At 38.0% G+C, this 21,733-nt stretch overlaps 1 protein-coding gene across 3 annotated transcripts in view; it reads right to left on the reverse strand.

Moving 5' to 3' along the window:
• The window catches only part of TENM2 (teneurin transmembrane protein 2), a 520,319-nt gene that overhangs the window by 218,845 nt on the left and 279,741 nt on the right, over window positions 1-21,733 (reverse strand). For all 3 annotated transcript variants that reach the window (XM_074155640.1, XM_074155639.1, XM_074155638.1), the window contains one exon: window positions 12,923-13,132. In XM_074155640.1, the coding sequence (XP_074011741.1) occupies window positions 12,923-13,132 (210 nt within the window). The remainder of the gene's footprint in view (window positions 1-12,922; window positions 13,133-21,733) is intronic.

Below are 21,733 nucleotides of genomic sequence, written 5' to 3' on the forward strand. Positions count from 1 at the left end.
ACACAGGGGGAATGTAGAAAAACTATAGAGGGGAATGCTTTCTTTTCTATTTTATTTATATTTTTCCATTCTTTGGTAACACTATGCTTAAATCAAAATCTTAAATGATATTATTTCACCACAGTTTTTCTCAAACTTTTTAGATGCTTTCTCATAAAATTACCTGAGAGGATTTTTTTGAGAACTAGAAATAATTAAATTTTTGCACACACTGAAACCTAATGGTGATATTTTTGTAGATCCTTTTAATATTTTTAATATAAGTCAGTGTGCTAGAGCATTAATTCCTGAAAAGAACCAACTGCAATGTATTTCTTTGTCAAATGAACCTAATAGATTAGTTATTAAAAAACAGTTCAAAATTAAGATTCCCAGAAAGATAGCTAAAAAAAAACCAAAAACCAACGAAAACCCAAACCAAAACCACATCCATCCTCCCCATCCAACCAAACCAAACCCAACCAGAGAGAGAACCAACATCAAACCAGCAATCCAGAAACTGAATTCGGGCCTGCAGACCCCTTAGGAATTTGTAAATTTGAATTGAATCTGCCTGTCATATAAAGAAAATACCATTATACAAACCAACCTATACTACCCTATGAAGAAACTGGTCCAGCAGGACCCACCAGTACTGATTTCCTGAAAGAAATGTAAATGTTAAATATTAAGAAGGTGCTATCATCTGAACTAAGCTTGACTGAACAGTTTAACTTCCGCGTTCCCCAGAAGAGTCAGCTGCACTGTTGGGGTTCTGGGTCTCAATGAGCAATCGCTGTAGCTCCCCAGAATAAGCCTGCCACGATAAAGAGCTGTGAAACAGTACCAGTTGCTTTCTGACAGCAGGATATTAATGGAAATTGTTCCAAAAAAAGAAAATGAAACAAGACTCTCTAATGCATTTGCGTTTCTGGCATGATCTCAGAGGAATTGAAGAATGAAGACTGTGGAATCTTTCCAGCTGTCAACAATAAAAAAGAAAAGAAAGAAAAAGCAAGATATTTAGAAGAAATGGTGTGTGGTTGGAAACACAAGTGAAGAAATAAGTTTTGTGGGCATCTATATACTTCTGAATGATGATTTCTAGTGACTTGTATTATATAACTTTTTTTTTCTGTAAATGGTTTGGAAGAAACGGATGAGCTACCTGTGTAGATGGATTGGGCTTTAGTTGCTGACAGCATGCTTTTAAAAGTTTGGTTTCTAGCCAGTCTCTTGAGTCTCTTCCTCAGATGAGTTTTGTAAGTGCAGTCCCTCACCAGGACTTGCTGCATTACCAGAACCACCAATTCTCCGTCTGTTCATACACATCGGTCTCCATAATCTCATCAGGCTTTCATGTCACAGTCTGAAATCGGAAACTCAAAGTCTTGGAAATTCCTCCTTTTCTACAAGGCAGGCTGGTTTTCCCTGTGCCGTCTTCTCCAGCTGCATAAAGCACTCACAAGTATAATTGACTAGCCTTACCATGTCTACTAAATTCATAAATTTTATAATAAATAGCTATTTTTAACTGGTTCCTGCTCAGTGTCTGCTTCAGACCACAAGGAGACAAACTATTCATGAATATCTAATTAAATTTTGCTACATTTTGAACTGGAAAAGATAGGGGAGGAAGGAAGAAAAGATTTGAAAATTGCAGAAACATCTAATTAAAACAAGAATTATTTCATTTTTGAAATGCTGAACCATTTCATTGGGAAGCAAATATTTTCACCTTTCATTTTAAGGATTTGCTTCTGTTGTTTTTATTTTAACCCCCACTGAAAGAAAGTTGAACAAAAAGGATGAAACTTACAATGGAAAAAAGCAAACCCACATTTTGGTTTAGATTGAAGGAATTCATATTGTTCCTTCTAACCAAATTTGCAAATTGAAAAAATCCAAACTTCTGCTTTCATTCCAAATAAGCCTTACCAGTTGCCTTTGTTTGTTTGTTTTGCCTCCACATTACTCCCTTTTGCTTTTGTAGCAAGTTTTCAGCTACACTGGAAATGAAGGTGCCAGGAGTTGATAAAACCTGCATTGCAGGGTCACTAAGGATTTATATGCACTCCCAAACCATCCCAGTCCCAGTTCTCATTCTCACCACTTGATAGAATAATTGAAAGCCATCATTTACCACTTGAGCTCTAGCTCCCCAACTCCCTTTTCTCTTGATTTTGTAAAATTGTGTTTTCAGAAACCTGGAGCTCACAAACTTAGAAAGATTTTACACCTTTTACATTTGGTAGTCCCTATAATTGACAGACTTGTGTCAAGTGAAACAATTATCCACCTGTTTGTGGGAACAAATATTAACAAGCATGCTCAAACACTATGTTTTGTTAGGCAGAACATTTCACACTTCATTACAGTGTGTATTAACTGAGAAGTGAGCTTGGTGTTTGGTATGCAAAAAGTGATTTGTAAAAACCAAAATAATTTCCACGGTCCATACATTACAGATTTCATTAATCCACTGTGCAATATTAAAGTCCAGATTTCTCAGTTCTCCCCAAACCATGTGAATTAGCAGCTGGGACTTCCCATTTTATGATTACTAATAACTGTCCCCTAGGCTTAGAGATTCAAGACCAAGAAGGATGTTTCCAAATAACCGGGTCATAAATCTTCTTCTTACAGAGTGCTGAGACAATACTGAACTTTCCTCTTGTGGTAACAAATGGAAGTTTTGGGGCATGATAGTTCAGAATAAGCCAGGCCCTCTTCAGTAGATTTTGAAAGATTTAGCAGCAGAGAAAGACTCCCTGGCTTTTAGGGGTTTGGTATATATAGGCTTCTATACCCACACATTGCTTTTTAACATTTATAAAAGGTCACGGTCATTTTCTACAGTGTTCTCATTATTTCTCCTGAATTAACAGAGCATCAAGGACAAGGAGCCTTCTCAAAACAATACACCTTCTACAGCAAGTTGCCAATTCTCTTTCCATTTGCTTTACTATTTTTTTTCAGATCCCAGATATGCAAGATAAGTACCAGCTATCACTATAACCATAAAGATGCCGTTATGCTTCTGCTTGTATGTACGCATTTATTTATTTCACAAATCATTAGACCTGACCTGAATAAAAGGAATGAAAAGCTCAATTACTGAAAATCACACTGTTACAGCCCTATGATATCCAACACAAATGCATTAAATAGAGAGGAACTATTGTAAAGGAGCAACATGTAAGGCAATACCTTGGTGGGGTGAGGCAGGGGCTGAAGGAGAGCTGAATGACAAATAGCACCCTGCCTAGATGGAAAAGGTCACTGCCATAAAAGCAACCTAGGGAACTGGGAGCAAGCGCAGCATCACTACAGATGGGCAGAAAACACAGAATCCAAAAAAATGGAACAGAGCGAAAGATGCAATTTCATTCACGTGTGAATGCCACAGATTGAGCTGTGGAAACATTTGAGGAGCTGACAAAATGGAACAGGATTCCCTCTATGCCTTGATGTCAAGACATCTGAAAAAGTAAACATTTCCTCAGTCCAGCAAATAAGTTTTACAAACATTCAAAGTCCTCAGCTTTTCTGTGTAAGAAATTACATATATTTGCAACGTAATAAAGAAGGCAGTATTATTTGGTTGTTTAGCTTATGTGATAAAAATAACGCCTCATCTGCAGTTTTAGTATGTAATTACTACAAACAACAACATAGGAATTACAAGTAACAAACGAACTGGTCAGTTCAAGACTTTCACTCAGACCCTTTCAGCTCCTGACTCTGGAGAGTGGTGTAAGCCAGTTATCAGGACAGACAGGATGCACGTAAAGCGCATCCCCACAGACCATCTCCAGGCTGGAACGCCATGCTCAGTTCTGAAAGCATCCCACCATCAAAGGCTCTGAACATCTACCTCCCCTCCCAACATAAACCTATGGTGTGCACCTCCCTCATGCTCTCTCTACAGGAGACATTTCTAAATCTGCACCAAAATAAAGCAGCTTTTTACTGGAGGAACCACATACTTTTATTACATTCTCACTGTAAGAGTGACTGCACAAGGCTGCTGCTAAAGTTGATGTGGTAAGAAAGACAAAATCCTGGTCTACAAAAGCATCCATCAGCAAAAGCCAGCAGAAAATGCAGTGATGCAAGCAAAGGAGTCCTCTTTACAATATGGCTTAATCCATTTGAGGAATTGGATCAGGAAGCAAGAGGAGAGCATGTTTTGCTTGGGTGAGCTGTATTTTCAATGGAAGTTTTTGTCAATAAAGCTCTGTGTGAAAACCCTTTCAGTGTACAGACGCCCAGAGGGCAACTGGGCTGTTAGAGGTAAACAAAAAGGGAAAAATATTCAGAATATAATGATGGAGTTCAGATTTCTTTCTGTTTATGCTGAAGGGATATAAAAGACGCGCATGGGAGAACTGTCAGGCAAAGAATCAGGCATGAATGGGGAAAAAAAATAATTAAGTGAGAATAATTAATAACCACTGAGCAGTTTCTCCAAGTGATGTGGTGAGTTCTTCATCTCTTGTAGTTTTTCGAATAAGACTGAACATCTTCTAAATGAGCTCTTCTAATTTTTATTGATTGAATCATGCTTTATATGAAGATAAACTCAGTTTCTAGAGAAGTTAATGTGATCAATAGATGACTTATCTAGAGATTTGCCTGATAAGATGCTAATATTTATAAGCATATTAGAAATAAGTATTATATAACTGTAAATCTTTTGAAGTATTTCTATAACCAGGAATAATAAGTAAGCACTAGATAAGTGAATAATTTATCATTTAAATAAAACAGAAGCAGATAGCTTTGTCTTATCAAAATCAGGAAATCCATAGGAGAAGATACTGAATCAGATGAAAAGTGTCTTCTTGCCTTCAAGCGGTTGTAACAGCACTTACTTGGATTTATAGGGAGAAAGAATTAAGCTATAAGAATTTTTATTATTACAAAACCAACCAACCAAACAGAAACCAAACCATGGGAACTTCCTGTGCACAAATATTGCAAAGAATTCTGAAAAAATTGTATGATAAATTTTAGGTTCTCGATTTTATAATCTGTGCAGTGCATGTGGCTTACATATGCTTGACTCTTTGCTTTGAATCAGCTACCAAATTGTGTTGGTGACAGTTAAAAGCATGAAATGTTTTCTAAATGTTACATTTCCATGTAAACAGCTGCAGCATCCACTACAGAAATTGTCAGGACTATGCCACTGCTGACGAAAAAGGAGGTGTATCCCAGAATATTCAAAACACTGTATCAGGAGACAAAATCCTCAGAGAGCCTGAGAAATTCTTTCCATAGAGCACAACTTACAGCAGAGAGCATTAGCAAAGAAAATTTTAGACTTTTCTACACACAAAGGAAAACCACAGAAACAGCATCTGGACTCAGCATACGAAAGAAAAAAAAAAAAAAAAAAAAACACAAAACCACAATGTGAAAAAGAGTTATTCTGCTTATAATTGTAATATCCCCAATGTCTTTCAGTTTTCAAGCAATGTACCAGGTCTAGGCACCCATTTTCTTGGCACAACGGCATACAGCAATAATAACTAGCCTTTACATTTCAAATGCATGACATTTATTGGTGATCTCAAACCAGCTGCTAAGAGACAAAATAAGGATTGGTAATGAAAAAAACCAGGGCCTGACTGGGCATAGTAACTAAGTTGTTTCCCAGCCACTGTGGTAGATACCAGGAAAGAGCAGAGTAACATGCTGGAGAAATGGAACCTTGGGAAGTTGGTAGCACAGCTGCTTTCCTGGGCTGCTTTTATTACTACAGAGACTGCCAGTTCAACGTGTTTACAAGCCTCAAAACTAAAATGATGTAAAAGCAGCTAAGAAAAATCTCTGCAGCTCTCAAAACCATGGTGAGCTTAAGAAAAATACAGAAGCAACAGAATTAGAATGTGTTCTCATTTCTACGGTTTTTTGTAATGCATTATCATTTTTATTACCATAGAACCTTCTGTTACGATTATGAATTCATAAATTAATAAATACAATGTTTCTGCAATATCTTAATATCTAAAATCACGTCTTCTGGCTGAAATTCAGACATCTGCTGGCATTGTCAACATATGCTACACGGATTAGCAGCAGCAATAATATCAGTAATAGTTGCAGCAACATAGAGATAATACTTAAGAAAAAGTACACCCTTCAGTTTCAATGGGAAAACACAGTTCATGCTGTTCCCTCCATTTCTAATTCCAGTCCAAAGCTCTAAAATTAGCCCTCACGCTCAACAGATGCAACAGAATTAGAATGTGACTGGCCATTAAGAATTTCGAGCATTTAAGTATTAAAAACAAGATTGGGGGGGGGGGGGGGGGGGGGCGGGGGGGAAGTATCTATTTAAAGACCTTGCTACTAAATTCATACACTGTTTAAAACAATATGCATAGAAAGAGATTATGGCTTAAAACCCCGAAGCTAGGAGCCACACTTCATAGCATACACACTAGAAACCAAGAGGTTTTTGTTTCTATTCAGTCTTACCTTCCGTAATAGAGGAATCTTGATTGGACATTGTCACCTGCTGAAGAGAAGTCTTTGAGAAATACAGTGTGTTCTACGCTCTTCAGCTACATTAAGCATTAAGGAAAGGATTCTTCAAATTAGCATTGCTTTCTTATATGTCTGGGGCAGTGCGTAACAGCCATAGGTGCCAAGGTAGAAAAAAAGCCTATAGCCCTGAAATTCTCAATAACAACAGTGGATCCAGAAACAAACATACATACTTTTCCTCTAAATTTGGAAATAGAAATTAAAATGATCAATCTGCAACTCTTCTTTTGCACTGTTGTAAAATGTCATCAGGAAAAAAAATGGCTTATAGTATTTCCCTGTGAATATATTGAATAAGAAGCACTGTTTCTCAACATAATTGTGTATACAGATGTAACGCAGGGCTGCCTTTCGGAGGCAGACACAAGCATAAGTTAGAAAAACCAGCACTAGAACCTTAACAGTTCCTCTAGCAACCCAGCAACTGGGTATCATGCTGGGACACCTATGCATGCCTAGGTTTCTTATCTACAGTTTAAACCCATGTCTTTCTGGCAATAAGATGAAGGTGCTACCCACTGACATATCCGAACTCTTTTATTTAGTCTCTTCAGTAAGCCAAAGTCAATCCTTTATGAGGGAAAAAAAAAAAAAAAGAGCTATGGATTCTAGATTTTTGTTGATGCTGCTTTATTTCCTATCATGTAAGTTGGCAGATACAGACACTACTTTCTTCATTCAGTAGGGGGTGATACTTAATCATCTGAAGGTTATGTAATTATTTTTCTGTAGGACTCATTTATTTCTTAGAGATCGCTATCTTCTCTATGGGTTTGCATTATACACTAGAAACTGGAAATATCTGTTTATTTGATACCAGATTGTAGAGGGTTATAAAACACACTTCCAAGCACTCCCAGCAGAGGATCTCAAATAAGACCTCCAGCTACAGTGCATTAATGGAAATTCTGGCTTCCTTCAGAAAAGAAAAAGATTTTTACATTCTAGATTAAACTGCAAGGAGATAGTGGTAATTAAACATTAATAATTATGAAATCCTATAGACAGGTAATATCTGTTGAATGCAGGAGGTCCTTTCAGATATTTATGCTGAATATAATGAATATTGATATTATACATAGTAAAATAACAACTACAGTCACAAGCATAAAGAGTCTTATTCTTTATTTCAACTCTAACTCACAGGCAACACTAAACAATTGTTTTACTCAAACCAACCTATTTCTTCATTCCTCTCTCCTCGCTGCCAATAACTGCTTGTGAAAAAAATCAAAGCAAACTCAGTCTTCTAAGCAGCATCCAACCTATTCTGTGGGCAAATATTGCTTGCTGAGCCAACTGCTCTGTGTTACTGTCTCTGAGCCAGAAAGACATGTTAACATTGAGTCCTGGTCTCAGCTGGGATAGAGTTAATTTTCTTTCTAGTGGCTGCGGTGTTTCAGATTTGGTATGAAAGCAGTGTCAATGCATATTGTTTTAGCTCTTGCCAGGTGATGTTTATATTAGTCAAGGACTTTTTTCAGCTTCCCATAGAAGCTGAGAGGGAGCACAGACAGAACAAGCTGGCCAAGGGAATAGTCTATACCACAGATGTCACAGTATATAAATGGGGGTTGGCTGGGGGCAGGAATCCGCAGTCACTGCTTGGGACGGGCTAGGCAACCAATTCACCAGCTGGTGAGAGCAACTTATGCTGTATTACTTTATTTTGTATATTCTTTAACCATTATTATTATTATTATTATTATTATTATTATTATCATGTCATTGTTCTATTAGACTGTCTGTATCTCAACCCAAAAGATGGGGGTTTTCTTCCCTTTTTCCTCCTTTTCTACCTTTTCTTCCCCACCTTCTGGGGAAGGGGGGCAGAATCAAGTGAGTGGCTACGTGGTCCTGGCTGCCAGCTGGGGTTAAACCACAACGCACTGAAAAACCGCACATGATCTCCCTTCCAGCTAAACTTCAGTAACTTCTTGGGAATTGTGGCAATATCTAATGCACAGTCTAGAATTTTCCCAAAATCAAAATACTGTGAAAATAATTCTGCATCTACTTTCTAATTGCTAGAATAGTTGAAGATGAGGAATGTATCCAATTACGGATCCATTATATCAAAAACTATTGTGCAAGAAGGTATATCTAAGGTGTTTTACTCAGGTTGAAAATCAAATAAACACGAACCCAAATGCTTTTACTGTTGGGATTCCAAAACTTCAAAACTTGGTTTAATAAGAATAAATCTTATATAAAAAAAAGTAAAGGCAAAGCTGCTGACAACAAAACCCTTATCTTTTTTCCTATGTAAGATTGAAAAACAGCCTGTTATGTTATATTATGATTGAAGCCATTAAAATGGCATTCCAAAAAGATGAGTCACCTTATATTACCAGAAAGAAGATACATACAATATATACAGGAAGAAGAAATAAACCTATTCCTACTCTTATCTGTAAGAAACCATCCTAGAAAATGGTGTGACAGGAACCGACCTTCTTTTAAAAGGGGAAAAAAAACCCACTAACTTTTCATGGATAAAAGGTCTCATTTCCTTCTATAATATTTGTGGGTTTCAAAATACTATCAGCAGGTGCACCAGACTTCAAAAACCTCTTGTCCTTCATCGCTTATAATTGTACTGCATATTATATTAAGAAATACAAGCAGAGGAATGTAAGTGATGGGAGTTCAATTAAAAACAGCATAATATCTGTTGCATAGAAAATGATTCTGCAACTGAAATCAGGTTCTAATGAGAGAAAAAAGGAATACATTTTCACATATTTTTAATTACATAGAATTTCCTCAAACATGATTTTTAATAATATATTCCATTAGGTTAACATCATATTTAAAGAAAGTGCATTTTCTGATTTCATTTTAAGTCTGATTTTGAGCAATTATTGTGTCATTGTTCTGCAGTAGAAAGGTTGAATTCATTTACGATGTGGTTATGCTAGTTATGATTGATGTCGCTTCTCCAAATGATAAACCAATCACCCCGATGATGTAATGTCATTTTAAGAGTGCTATAATCACATTTCTCTCAAACTGGAAGCTCTGATGAGTTCTAACAAAGATTTATTGTAGATTAAAGGCCTTCATAATATCAACAATAGATTGCTCATTTGATGGAAGATTTGATTAGGTAATTTTTTTAGGCAAATGAGTTTTCCAGATACATCAAGAATGGCTACTGTGAAGGGCACAGGGCAGTGCATGTGGATGACTATCACCTCATATCCAAGAAGACACATCTTAAACTTGTTGAGGAGCTATCCTGTAATTGTAGAGGTTGAAGCAACCATAAGTGTACAATCAGAGAAACAAGTGGACACTTACTAGATAATGTAATCAGTACAAGACTTCTGCAAACAGTTCGTCTTCAGCATGTACTTTGAAGACTGTGATAGAAATGTTTAAGGAAGAGCCTAGAAAGTGCTAGCAAATATTTATTAATGATCAAAGATTATCTGCAATCTAAGCTTTAAATATAAATATCTTAAAATCTTCCTTTTAACCCAACCCCAAATTTAAACAAAATATTTGATTTATTTACTGTCTCCCAAATGTCTGGATTTATGTTGCTAAGTTTCCATAGGAACTAAAATAGGTTTTAAAAAATATTTTTAAATAAATTAAAAAAACCCCACGGTATACCTATCTTCTTATAAACTATCTAAAGGAAACATTGTGAGAACTACCGAAAAAAATGAGATCGCTAGAAAACGCTTATTAGTTTCCAGAGGATGTACTAAGACCAGGAGAACACATGCTATAGAACACTCTCAGTGGTGATCAAACAATTATGCCCATGGCTATGCTTAAGAAAAAAAAAAACCACAAAGAAACCAGAAAATCCCAGCTATTTCTTAAACCATGAAAATTAAAAGTCATTATATGACTGTTTATTAAAGAAGGAAATTGAATATTTTGGGGAAAAAAATTTAAAATACAGAATGAATAAATCAGCCATTCATAAACAAATCAAAGCATGCCAAAAAGGTTCCCTGGGTCAGTCCACAATAACAAGTGTAAAATACAAAGCTTTTAAGGATATAAAGAACAATGACCATTGTTTCCAATGAAACAAAAAGAGCTTTTCCATCAAGTTTTCAGATGTTGTTTTACTGCACCTTCCTTCATTTGGCTTCAGTAGAAAAGCCATGCTGGTTTCATTCAGTCTCCAACGGCAGCTACAAATACCAAGTACCAGGTATTCAAGTATCCTCTAAGTGTCTTTTTTTGGTTCACATTCCCTGACCTTGACTTTCTTCTACTTGTTGCATCTCCCTCCCATTTAATTTTCCCATTCTCCTTTAAGCCCTAATAAACTGTTTGATCCACCACACCCTTGAGACAACGTGCTCTGTTTTGTTCTTTACTCCTTTCTTCACCTGCCAACGTTCACCTGTCCCTAAGCTCTGAGGAGCAGCACGCACACCCCAACAGCTCACTCCGGACTGGTAATGGTCCATCACAAACCAGTGAAACAGAGCTGCTTTTTCCACGAATATAACTTTGCATTTCCCTGCCCTGAATTTTCTCTGCCATTTTATTGCCCTGTTACTTGGTTTTGCAAGGCCCTTTTGTGATTCTTCAGTCTGATCTCATCCTTAGTACCCTGCCATCACCTGCCTTTCTCACCCCACAGCTCACCCACTTTCTCCAGGTATCTTCATGTCCCATGAAAGTTCATTGGGGAGCTCCATCTTCCACTTACCATCTTTCAAATAACTACTTACCTTTACTTACTATTTCCCTCTTACCCCATGTTAGTTTAGTTTGCTTAAAAACAGTTAGTGACAGATTTTGTTGAGACCCTTCTGAAAATACAAAGACCCTTTATCAACTAGATCATCCTTATTCAGACATGGCTGACCCCTACAAAGAACTCTTAAACGTTTCTAAGGCAGGACTACCCGTTACAGAAGCTATAATGACTCATCAAAGATTGATTATATCCGCTTCGTTTTTTTCCCTTTTCTATGGTTTCTGCTGAGTTGCCCATTACAGATTTTGAGGTCTGCAGCTCCACAGAGCCCCCTAAACCTCTTAAAAAAACCATCAAAACCGGTATCATATTTTCCACATTCAAACCTCAAGTATCAAGAAAGCAAGCTCAATCTCTGAATTATTATCTCTTTGTGTAATTATATTTTAACGTATCTGAGATGGCAATTAGATCATAGGGTTAAAGGCTAATTCAGGATGGAAGGAACCCCAGGAGGTCCTTAGTTCAGCCTCGTGCCAAGCAAGGGCAGCTCTGAGGTCAGACCAGGAAGCTCAGGATTTTAACCAACCTGTACTGAAAACCTCCAAGGATAGAGACTGCACAGGGTCTCTGGGCAACTTGTTCCAATCCAATGCTTCGCAAAAAAAAAAAGTTTTGCTTTATATTGACTCTGAATCTTATGTTTCAACTTCTGCTCGTTGTCTCATCCTCCCACCACGCACCACCAGCCACTGCCTTAAGGGCACTGCTCAAGGCCGCTGTATGCACCCGCAAAGGCCAGCAGTCCCACACCACACAGCATCTCCCAGACTGCTCGCTTCTGTATCGGTACAGTAAAGAGCGACCGTGACCAGACCAGAAATTGCATGTAAGATACAAACTTACAGTGTTAAGTTAAACAGACAGGAACTGCACAACAGATATCTATGTTTAAAAAAATGAAAGGCGAAAATAAAGGTCTATAAAAGCCTTCTTTCATTTTGCCTGTATTTCTAAAAAAAGATTGCTTCTTCATTTCTCAATTTTTGGCTGTCAAAATGAAAAGTCAGCATCTGTTAATAATAAAAAAATAAAAGGAAAAGAAAGAAAACCGAAAGCACTACAGATTATATGACTGATAGCAGAGCTGCAAATGTTGTAAAACAGTGGCCTGAAAGACAAGAATTAATTTGCTGAAAAATAGCAGTATCTTAGTTAAATGTGACATTGGGAGTATAGAACCAGACAGACTCTGAAATAAGAACAGACACAGAATGGCAGAAGCAACACACATTTTTAGATACAGAACGTCACGACCTACATGAGATACTGGACTAGACTATGCAGAACAAAGAACCATGGTGCGTGCACCTCTCTCTTACAAAATGCATTAAGGAGCAGGAAACCCACCTAGAAAAATTAGTCCCTTTGATGACAAGAATTCAATAATATTTTTTTCACTACTTATAACACTCCTAAAACTGAAAAGCTCTCTATATTAAATGAAGGAAAAACATACATGAAGTATGGCATTTCCAAAAAAGTTTTCTTGAAATAAAGCTGTAAGATTTTTGTTTGTCTCGTTTCCCTATATGCTCTGAATTTTGTGGTGATGCAAGAATTACACATTTGTAAAAAAAAAAAATATAAATGCATAAAACCGGCACAAACATGTTACAAACAAACTCCATGTGTTTGCAATTTTCTTACCACTGCTGGAAGCCTGCTGTGGCCCTGAACACGCTCTTAGCAGATATGAATTGGGAGAGAACTCCTCATCAGGATTGGTGTCCATGATTTGATGGGACGTATTGCTGTCTAGCAATGGCATCTGGCAGCTAACTGGTGGAGGATTATGAGAACTGGGCAGCTGAGCAGATGGGAGAAGGCTAGACGAGGATGTAGGTGGAATGGGACGACCTGGGAAAGAGGACACAGGGATCAAAGATCAGCAATGAATGTAATGAAAAAACTCAAACAGCCAAATAATTGCACCGTAACCGTCCATCATTACATAGGATCGCTGCGCGCAGAGCCACAAAATCTCTCCACTGCTACAAACTTCTCCCTTTGTATCACGTTCAAGGCATTGTGAGCACCTAGTGTTGGGAACTCGTTCCAAAAGTCTCTTGGCAGCACCAGGCTGTAGCTCCTCTGGAGAGCGGAGGAGCTGGGAGGACCCCAGGGGAGCAGCAGGGGGTGGAGGTCTCTGCTCCACAGGGCACCGGCACTGGTCCCCTGCAGCCCAACACTGCCGGCCCCTGCCACGCGCTCAGGTGCTGCCCAATGTATGCGTATCAGCTACATATTTTACCGGGAGAATTTTCACATAAATAGGGTTTTTTTTAGCTAAATAAGACCAATGAGAAAGGACTATAATGAGTTGACCCCTGAAATCACAACACATACATGTAACCATCTCTTAAAACAATAGTGATGTTCTGATATTCATTTTCTTTTTATTTTTACCGGGGAAATTGCTCCAGTACAGAAATCTACTAGTGACATGTAGCAAGAGCCATATGAAGGCTACCTCCAACTAAGGTTTTTCCTACACTGTTGTAGACCATTCCCAAACCCACTGAGGGATGTGACAGAAAGCACAGGGGACAGCACGACTGAAAGGCAATTACTCCACTTGTACAGATGGGCTAAACTGGAACACGGGACAGAAACTCTAAGCTTTCCTGTCCTTTCACTCTTATTTCTTTCTGCTCTGGTGCTGTAGGGGCAGAATTTCCTGCCTCGCTCACCAGACAGATTAATTTCAACTCCAAAACCTGATCCTTGATGTGTACAATGTACCTCAGCCCACTGCAACAAGGCATATTTAGTCACTACACTAGTGGCATCAAGTCAATAGTAAAATAATTCATAATTGTTTATTCTTTGCTTTTGTGAACTTCAGTAACTTTCACTCCATTCCAAATGCACACAGATAAAGACAGGTTTTACAGGGTTTTTTTTTTGCATTGCCTATTAGAATATGACCAGTTATGGGGATGAGAGGAAAAAGAGAAATACACATTCTGATCTCTGCAAGTTTATCTAGTGCATTGGAGAAATTGTTCATGAATAATTTATACACAGGAAAATATGACCTCTGCGATACTGCCAAAGTCTGTGAGGCAAAGAGAGATCTGCTGCAAGCAAGCAACAAATGTTAAAACGAAGCAAAACTACATAAAATGGTGCATTCTTATTTCCATCATTCTTAAAGAAACAGTAGTGGAGCAAATACACACTGGCTTTCTCATCAGTTACATCTTCATTGTTTGAATCAAGAATCCCTCACTTTAGATGAATTACACTCAGGTTTACACCATTAGGTAAGCTTCTAGAGTCACCTGTCAAATTTCACAGGAGGAAAGAAAAAATAAAATCAAGAAAATGAAAAAAATTCTGGCCATCACATTTAATTTATATTTGGGGAGAAGCAGTCAACCAAAGGTACTCATATCTACTCAAAAAGCCATCTTTCACGGCATGGTACCAGTAAATAGCATGAACTACTTCCTTGCCTTCAAAAAGTTTGAAGTAAAATAAATACCTGAAGATAGGCAAATGACTGTTATGCTTGGGTTTTATTACATTTTTAGCACTGGATAAATTGATGATAAGACTAAATGACCAAGTTACCATATGGCAGAAATGGGTTTAAGCTACTCCATAGTAACCCCCATCTACTGTCTTTTATGCTAGAGAAAATTCAATATGCACTGAGTATTTTCTTTGTGGACTTGCATTTATGAGGAAATAATTCTAATATTGATGACAGGAATAATTACTGTTATTATTCATGATTATGCTATTCTTATGAAATACCACAGTGAATAGCCTAAACATTCAAAGGGTAGTGACTGAGCAAAACCAGTTTCTAATTATTTCTTTGCAATGTGTTGGAAACAAGCAGAGAGGCTGAGGTTTGACACACCTCAGACAGGAGCGTGACACCGTGCCCATTGTCTGCATTTAATTTTCACATATTCTGGCTCTGCTTCAACATTATGAAGTTAAAAGAAGAAGCTTTATAAACTCAAAATCTGCATTTAAAGTATCATATGGAAATATATTACTGTATTATACAAATTTTGGACGTGTGAGGTTATGAGAGGAAGGGAAAAAGATTTTTCCATCTGTGTAAACTGCATATGGTATTTCAGAGAAATTTAGGTACATTTTTGCAGAATACATTGAGACAAATGAAAAAAACCCAAGAATTCTTTTTTGCCAGGAAAGCTAATCACACTGTTACCTTCATGAAATAATACAGACCAAATCCCTGAAGACAAAGTAAAATATCTAATTACTAAAGCTCTGTTTGTAGCTTAGAGGAAACAGAAAGTATCAAAGAGTTAAAAACTTGCATTATTTTGGTGGGAAGTTGGCTCCCAAGGAAGATTTGTCCAAAAGCACATGGTAATTGAAAAACATAGATGCCTGTGAGCCATACAACCTATTGTCAATGTATCCTGTGGTTAGATTTCCTAATAAGCTGCCAAATTTGATTAAAGCTTTTCTTGTGTTTGGGGCATTCTTGATCTTCCCATCAAGTTGATTTTGGACATCTACTAAACATTAAAGTGCCACTACAGCCTTTCCCTCTACAGTAGCGGGGGTCTAGTGGAGTGTCTTCTCTCCGTACGGCCCTCTACCCCCAGCCCCTGAACCACATGAAATATGTTAAGACACCCAACCTTTTGCAAAATTTGGCGGGAAGTGAGTGGAAAAATTACTGAAGAGGAACAGAAAGAGATACTATTAAGCTTTGTTACCTTAGGAAACGAATCTAAAAGAACTATCTGTAGTACCACAGTTGAGATGATGGTTGTGAAAATACCAAGGAGAACTGAACATATGCAGATAGGCTATAAAGAACGTGATAAATGCAATTTATTTGTTACTATATACTCTTTAGAAATAATGGGTTCAATTCATACTGTTGAAAACTAGTATATTGGTCAAGTAAGTTCAATGTATTCTTGTACCATTTAAAATAACAGACCAAGCTTTATAGGTTTCATAAACCTGAGCTTCTTGCCAGAGCCATTCATGTGTCTGCAGATAACTTAACAGTTGTATTTTGAAACACCCCATCTCTTGAAATAATTCGACATTTCCACCACTTCACAATGGGACTTGCAATACCCTACAGTATTATAAAACATACTGTGATGTATGGTAACATCAGTATTCTATTAGGCTGCCGTTTTGAAAAGTTAAATCCGTAATGTAAACAGGATTATGTAAAATTTGTGTCCACTCCTCGTATGTTAATATGATAAAGCTTCTGTGAATAAGATTTTTATGTAGTTGTGAATTGACGGAAACCCTATGTAATGGATACTTACTTCTATTGACAGCAATAATTTAATTGTGTAATATACCCAAAGAAACATAAAACAGATACAAATGCTAGGAAGGGAAACCAAAGTCTAAAAGCTGATACATTACAATTTCAATAGTAAAAACTAATATTAGTTCTTCTTCCAATATCTGTTCATATGCATGTTCATACCGCATATACTCATGCACGGCAAGGACTACTACAAATGCTGAATATAGTATTTCCTACTACAAATGCTGAATATAGTATTTCTAAGGCATTTTTCTTTTATGAAACTATTCCTCAATTACTGCTATACTTCAAGATCCCAAAGGCTTAAAATCTGCCATAGAATCAACACTCAAAAATTGTGTCATCCTTGTAGCTGACAATGATGCCCCAGCTCCACAACCTTCTTCAAGAAGACACCCACAAAAGCTGAGTATGCAGACCAGACATCAGTGTGAGGAATTCCCATCTTCTCCTTGTTAAGGACAACTTCACAGCCAGACAGAGGTTGAATAAAGCACAAGCTCACCAGTAAGACCCTGCCACATGTGGTCATGGGGTGACAGAGCAGACCTGCTCAAGCCCTGACACTTATAAGACAGGTAAGAAGAGTTCTGTTCATCCTAATCACTATAACACATTTGGGAAAGAGATACCCTGGTTGCTGTTAGCCTGAAAGACCAAAACCCCATCACCAGAGAGGGAAAAAAAAAAACCAACCCAAAAAACTGACTGCCTGCAATCACTCCTAGCATTAATATACATAAATAAGAGATACAATCAAAGAAGAGAAGCACAGGCTGCTGATCAGTTACTGAAGGATTTTCGTGATGCACTTTCCATATTTGCCCCTTCTTCCTTCTCCTGCAAAGGACCTATGGAGTTTTGTGAATGAATAAAGCCCATGTGTGTGTGAAGCCCTGGCCTCTATGTTCCACCATGGTGCATGACAGGAAGCAGGGAGCAAAAATTACATAAATTACTAGAATTTAAGAGTTTTGACACATGAGCAGTCACTGTGAAAATATGTATTACAAAAATACCTCCTGAAGAGCTGTTAAGTAATGTTTCAACTGTCATATAGTATAGTGTTACTACTTAACAATACCATATAAAAACCAGAAATGTGTATATATATATAAATATTTATATATTTAAATATATTCACACACACACATTTAGATAGATGTACATAATATCAAAAAAATAACATTATTTTAAGAGGTCTAAAGAATCAATCCAGACACCTTAAATAGCCATTTTGCCATTTACTTTTTTGGAGGAAGATCACAACCTGTATGTTGCCATCCCACACTCCCAAGTTATCCCTTTCTGTATAAAAACTACCTTTGTTAGAAAAGACCTGAATCCCAGAGGTGATAAATACAGATCTCACCTGCATTGGAATTCTCAAGCTCGTCCCTTCAGGAGAATCTCACTTCTAAGGTTAGCACATGTGCAGCAAAAATCCACATAGATTGTTCGACCCCATGCATTTTCAGCATGTTACACTGAGAATTTCATATACCTAAGCAGCCTATCTTTATTGATAAATTCAATTTATGAAACCATCTTCCGATGTGCAGGGGCTTTTATAAGAAAAATCAAGTTTCAATAGCTTTAAACAGCTGGTCATTTTCATAATCAATATGTCATGATGTAACTATTTTATATTTCTCTTAGGCTACCTGCTATTAATGTAGAAAATAAATATAAATGACCTGTAATAACTATAGTTAGTTCCTTTTATTACTATCAATAAAGTCACTTTTGTGTTTGTTCTACAGCTCTGGTCACAAGGACCAGGACTCAAATAGAAAAGATGTACGCAAGCCAAAAACTCACTGCGCAATCCTCAACACATTAGACTGCAGAAAGAAGGGAAACTTTAAGATAACTGTTTGGGGTTTTTTTTAAACAACCATTTGGACGATGTAGTAGCATTCAAGTATTAATGCAGGAAGCTAGGGAAGTAGAAAGTGAAAGGAGATTAGTAGGTTCTACATAACTGATGGCATCAAAACAGAAACTGTAAAACACTTAATTGGCAATTAAGAGTTTGACATTTACTGATTGAAGATGATATTCATGTTACACCAATACAGAGTATAGCACCCTGTATAAAGTAATCCCATAAAATCATGTTAGTGACTTAAGTGATGGACAGTATTATTAAGAGCAGTTGCTGTGTTGCTTGTTTACTGAAATTATACAAGGAAGGCTATCCAGAAATGGCACTGGCTGGACATTAACTAGAGATGATGGAAGGGAAGGATCAGATCTCCACCCTCCTTTTCCCCCTTACTTCAGGGCACAGGGCCGGAAAGCCACACTGAATTGATATGAGGGACATGGCCAGGACCCTGCTACCAGGGGACACACACACACACCATCCTCCTCCTCCGGCACACCACACCTCCCTGCATCTCCACGTCAGCCTCATGGAGGCACCTACACTGTCAGCAATGTTAAGTTTACCTTAAAGAGTGAGAAACGTTACTAAATGTGTCAGGAAACAACTATGTAAGTTAAGAGGCATGTTTTTGCAGTGCAAAGCACTATAAATTAAGCAGGCAGCTGATGAAGGTGCAACTTTCCTGAGGTATAGCACACTCAGCAGACTCTCACGTTCCTCCCCAGAATAATTGCTTTCTGCAAGAAAAAAAACCTGTCCTTCCAATATGTGTGCAAAGCACGTCTTGCCAGTGGGCTGGGCACTCGCAAGCAGAGTCATATTTAATAAATTAAATATATATTGTCATAACTGGCATAAGGAATATAAATACTTTGTATTTGATGAAATTACTAGAGTTAACTGACAACAGGAAAAATCATCCACTTTCTGTATAGTAACAGCGTCTATTATTTTTGTAGCTAAAATGGCATTTGTATTTCAACGCACGGGAGGCCAGAGTGGAGCCCCAGCAGGCAAAGCTTTCCTCAGGGGTGAAAGTCGTCTTCCCCCAAAGATAAGCAGCCTGCGCTGCTGGCTCTGGGGAAAAGCACAAGACACACCACCTAACAGTCACCTCATCTAGCAAGGAGCAATGCTAATTTATCTGTAAAGAAGATTCCATTAACCCTTTATTCATCAGACCGCATTTCAAGTTGACAAAAGGCCAGAATGAAGCACAAAAATAAAAAAAAAAAAAAGGGAAAGAAATCTAACAGTTCGTGATTATTTTCTTCAGCATCAAGTTGCTTTCTGTTGCCTAAACTCCCAATGCGTTTTTTCCCCTAAGGCAAACAAGCTCCAAAACAGCAAATCAGGATTTGGATGACGGAGAGTTATCACCAAAGAAAGGTACTTCCAGTGCTTCTGAAGCTCCTATCTCTCTGAAAGCAACAAATGAACAAAACCAGCCAAGCTAAGAAAAATGTTTTCCCAGAGTCTATTTCTCTATTTCACAAGAGTCATAGGAGAAAATAAGGTCTTCCTAAAAGCACGGGGCTGATATCCCTGCACAGACCTGTTTATTGATGTTTTCGGATATTTCTCTGCATCGAAGCAGAGAGTCAGGGCAGCTAAAGATGACATTGATACCATGATATCATACCAGGGAAAGACAGAAGGTGGCTTTGAAACAATGGAAAGAGAATGCTAAAAAAGAGATCCAAGCACTGTAAGTCATCACCTGCCATTTACATAAGAATGAACCAGCCAAAAGAAACCAGTACTATGGGTTTGTATCTCCCATTTAACAAATCCAGAACCAGATGAAATGGTCTGAAGTTGCAGCAGGGGAGGTCTAGATTAGATTTTAGGAAGAATTACTTTACTGAGAAAGTGGTCAGGCACTGGAACAGCCTGCCCAGGGAGGTGGTGGAGTCGCCATCCCTGGAGGTATTTAAGAAACCTGTAGACGTGGCACTTCAGGGCATGCTCTAGAGCCCGAGATTGTTGGGTTGGGTGCTTTGTTTGTGTTTGGTGTTGTGTTGGTGTGGTGTTTTTTTGGTTTTTTTCTGTATGGTTGGACTTGATGATCTCAAAGGTCCCTTCCAACCATGAAGGTTCTGTGATTCTGTGAAAATGAACAACACCCTACCTGCCCTGCTTAGTTCCTTGAAAACTTTGGTTATGCAAAAAAAGCACAAAATCCAAGGGAGAGCATGAACAGAATGAAGATGATAAAAAAAAATAATGATAATTATGTAACTATGGTTTAGGCAAGAATAAGGCCCAGAAGGCAATTTCTGACCATGTCTAAAGGAAGGTTTGTGTCTTTTGTCAGTAGCTCCTCCGAGAGCAGAGCTGTGTGGCACAGAGCCCGGCTACGCCGCTTTCACCAATATGCTGCAGATTCTGCTCTGCCAAGTACGAAATGGTGGCACCATTTGCGGAGTGAGACATCCATGTCTACAGCTATGTTTTTATGGACTGCATGTATGACGGCTTGGCTACTGACCACTCCGCTCCCTGGTGCTGCCCGGAGCTACAGTCCTTCAGAAGGGCTTCAACTTGGGTCCCTGAAGCCTAAGACCTTTCTTCCTTTATTATTTTTTTTTTCATTTCAAGGTGGCTGAAATGTTGAAAGGCTGGTGTTGCCGTTCCCCCAGAAGCAAGAGGCACAGCTCCATCACATCCTCAGCACATGCACTCCCGCTGTGTTCAGGGTGAGTGACAGCATTTCTGTTGCCAAGATCCCCAAAGACAATACTGAAGCCACCAACAAGCCATTGTCCATACCCTGCCCTCTTGAGCAGGCCATGGAACCACCTCTTCTCTCAGCCACCCCCAGGTTTCCTAGAGCCTTTCTGCGAAACATTGAAAAGCAAAGTCAACTCTAAGGGGACCAAAGGCCCCAGGAAAAGGGCACTGAAGAAATTAACACATACCTGCCAAAATCTCTACCTTTATGAAAATATGAAACACAGTAATATAGGATGATCTGATGCAGCATAAAATATAGTTTTGAAAGATTCTTAGATTTCCATTGTACAAGTAAAATAATGCATTCCTTCAGAAAACATAATCCTAGAACTCATGATCTTACTTGTGTACATATAGCATTCTAATAGCGTAGAAGTTAAAATGTTGTTTAAATAAAATTATCCTAAAACTCAAGGCTATTTTCTCTTAGGTACTGTTCATAATTCATATATATCCTATGCAAGCAATCCTACAGAAGGTGGGAGTAGCTATAAATCAAGAAAATCCAAAACACAACAAAATAATCTTAGATTCT

Source organism: Numenius arquata, chromosome 11 (genome assembly GCF_964106895.1).
Source record: "Numenius arquata chromosome 11, bNumArq3.hap1.1, whole genome shotgun sequence".
In the NCBI taxonomy this organism is placed as follows: domain Eukaryota; kingdom Metazoa; phylum Chordata; class Aves; order Charadriiformes; family Scolopacidae; genus Numenius; species Numenius arquata.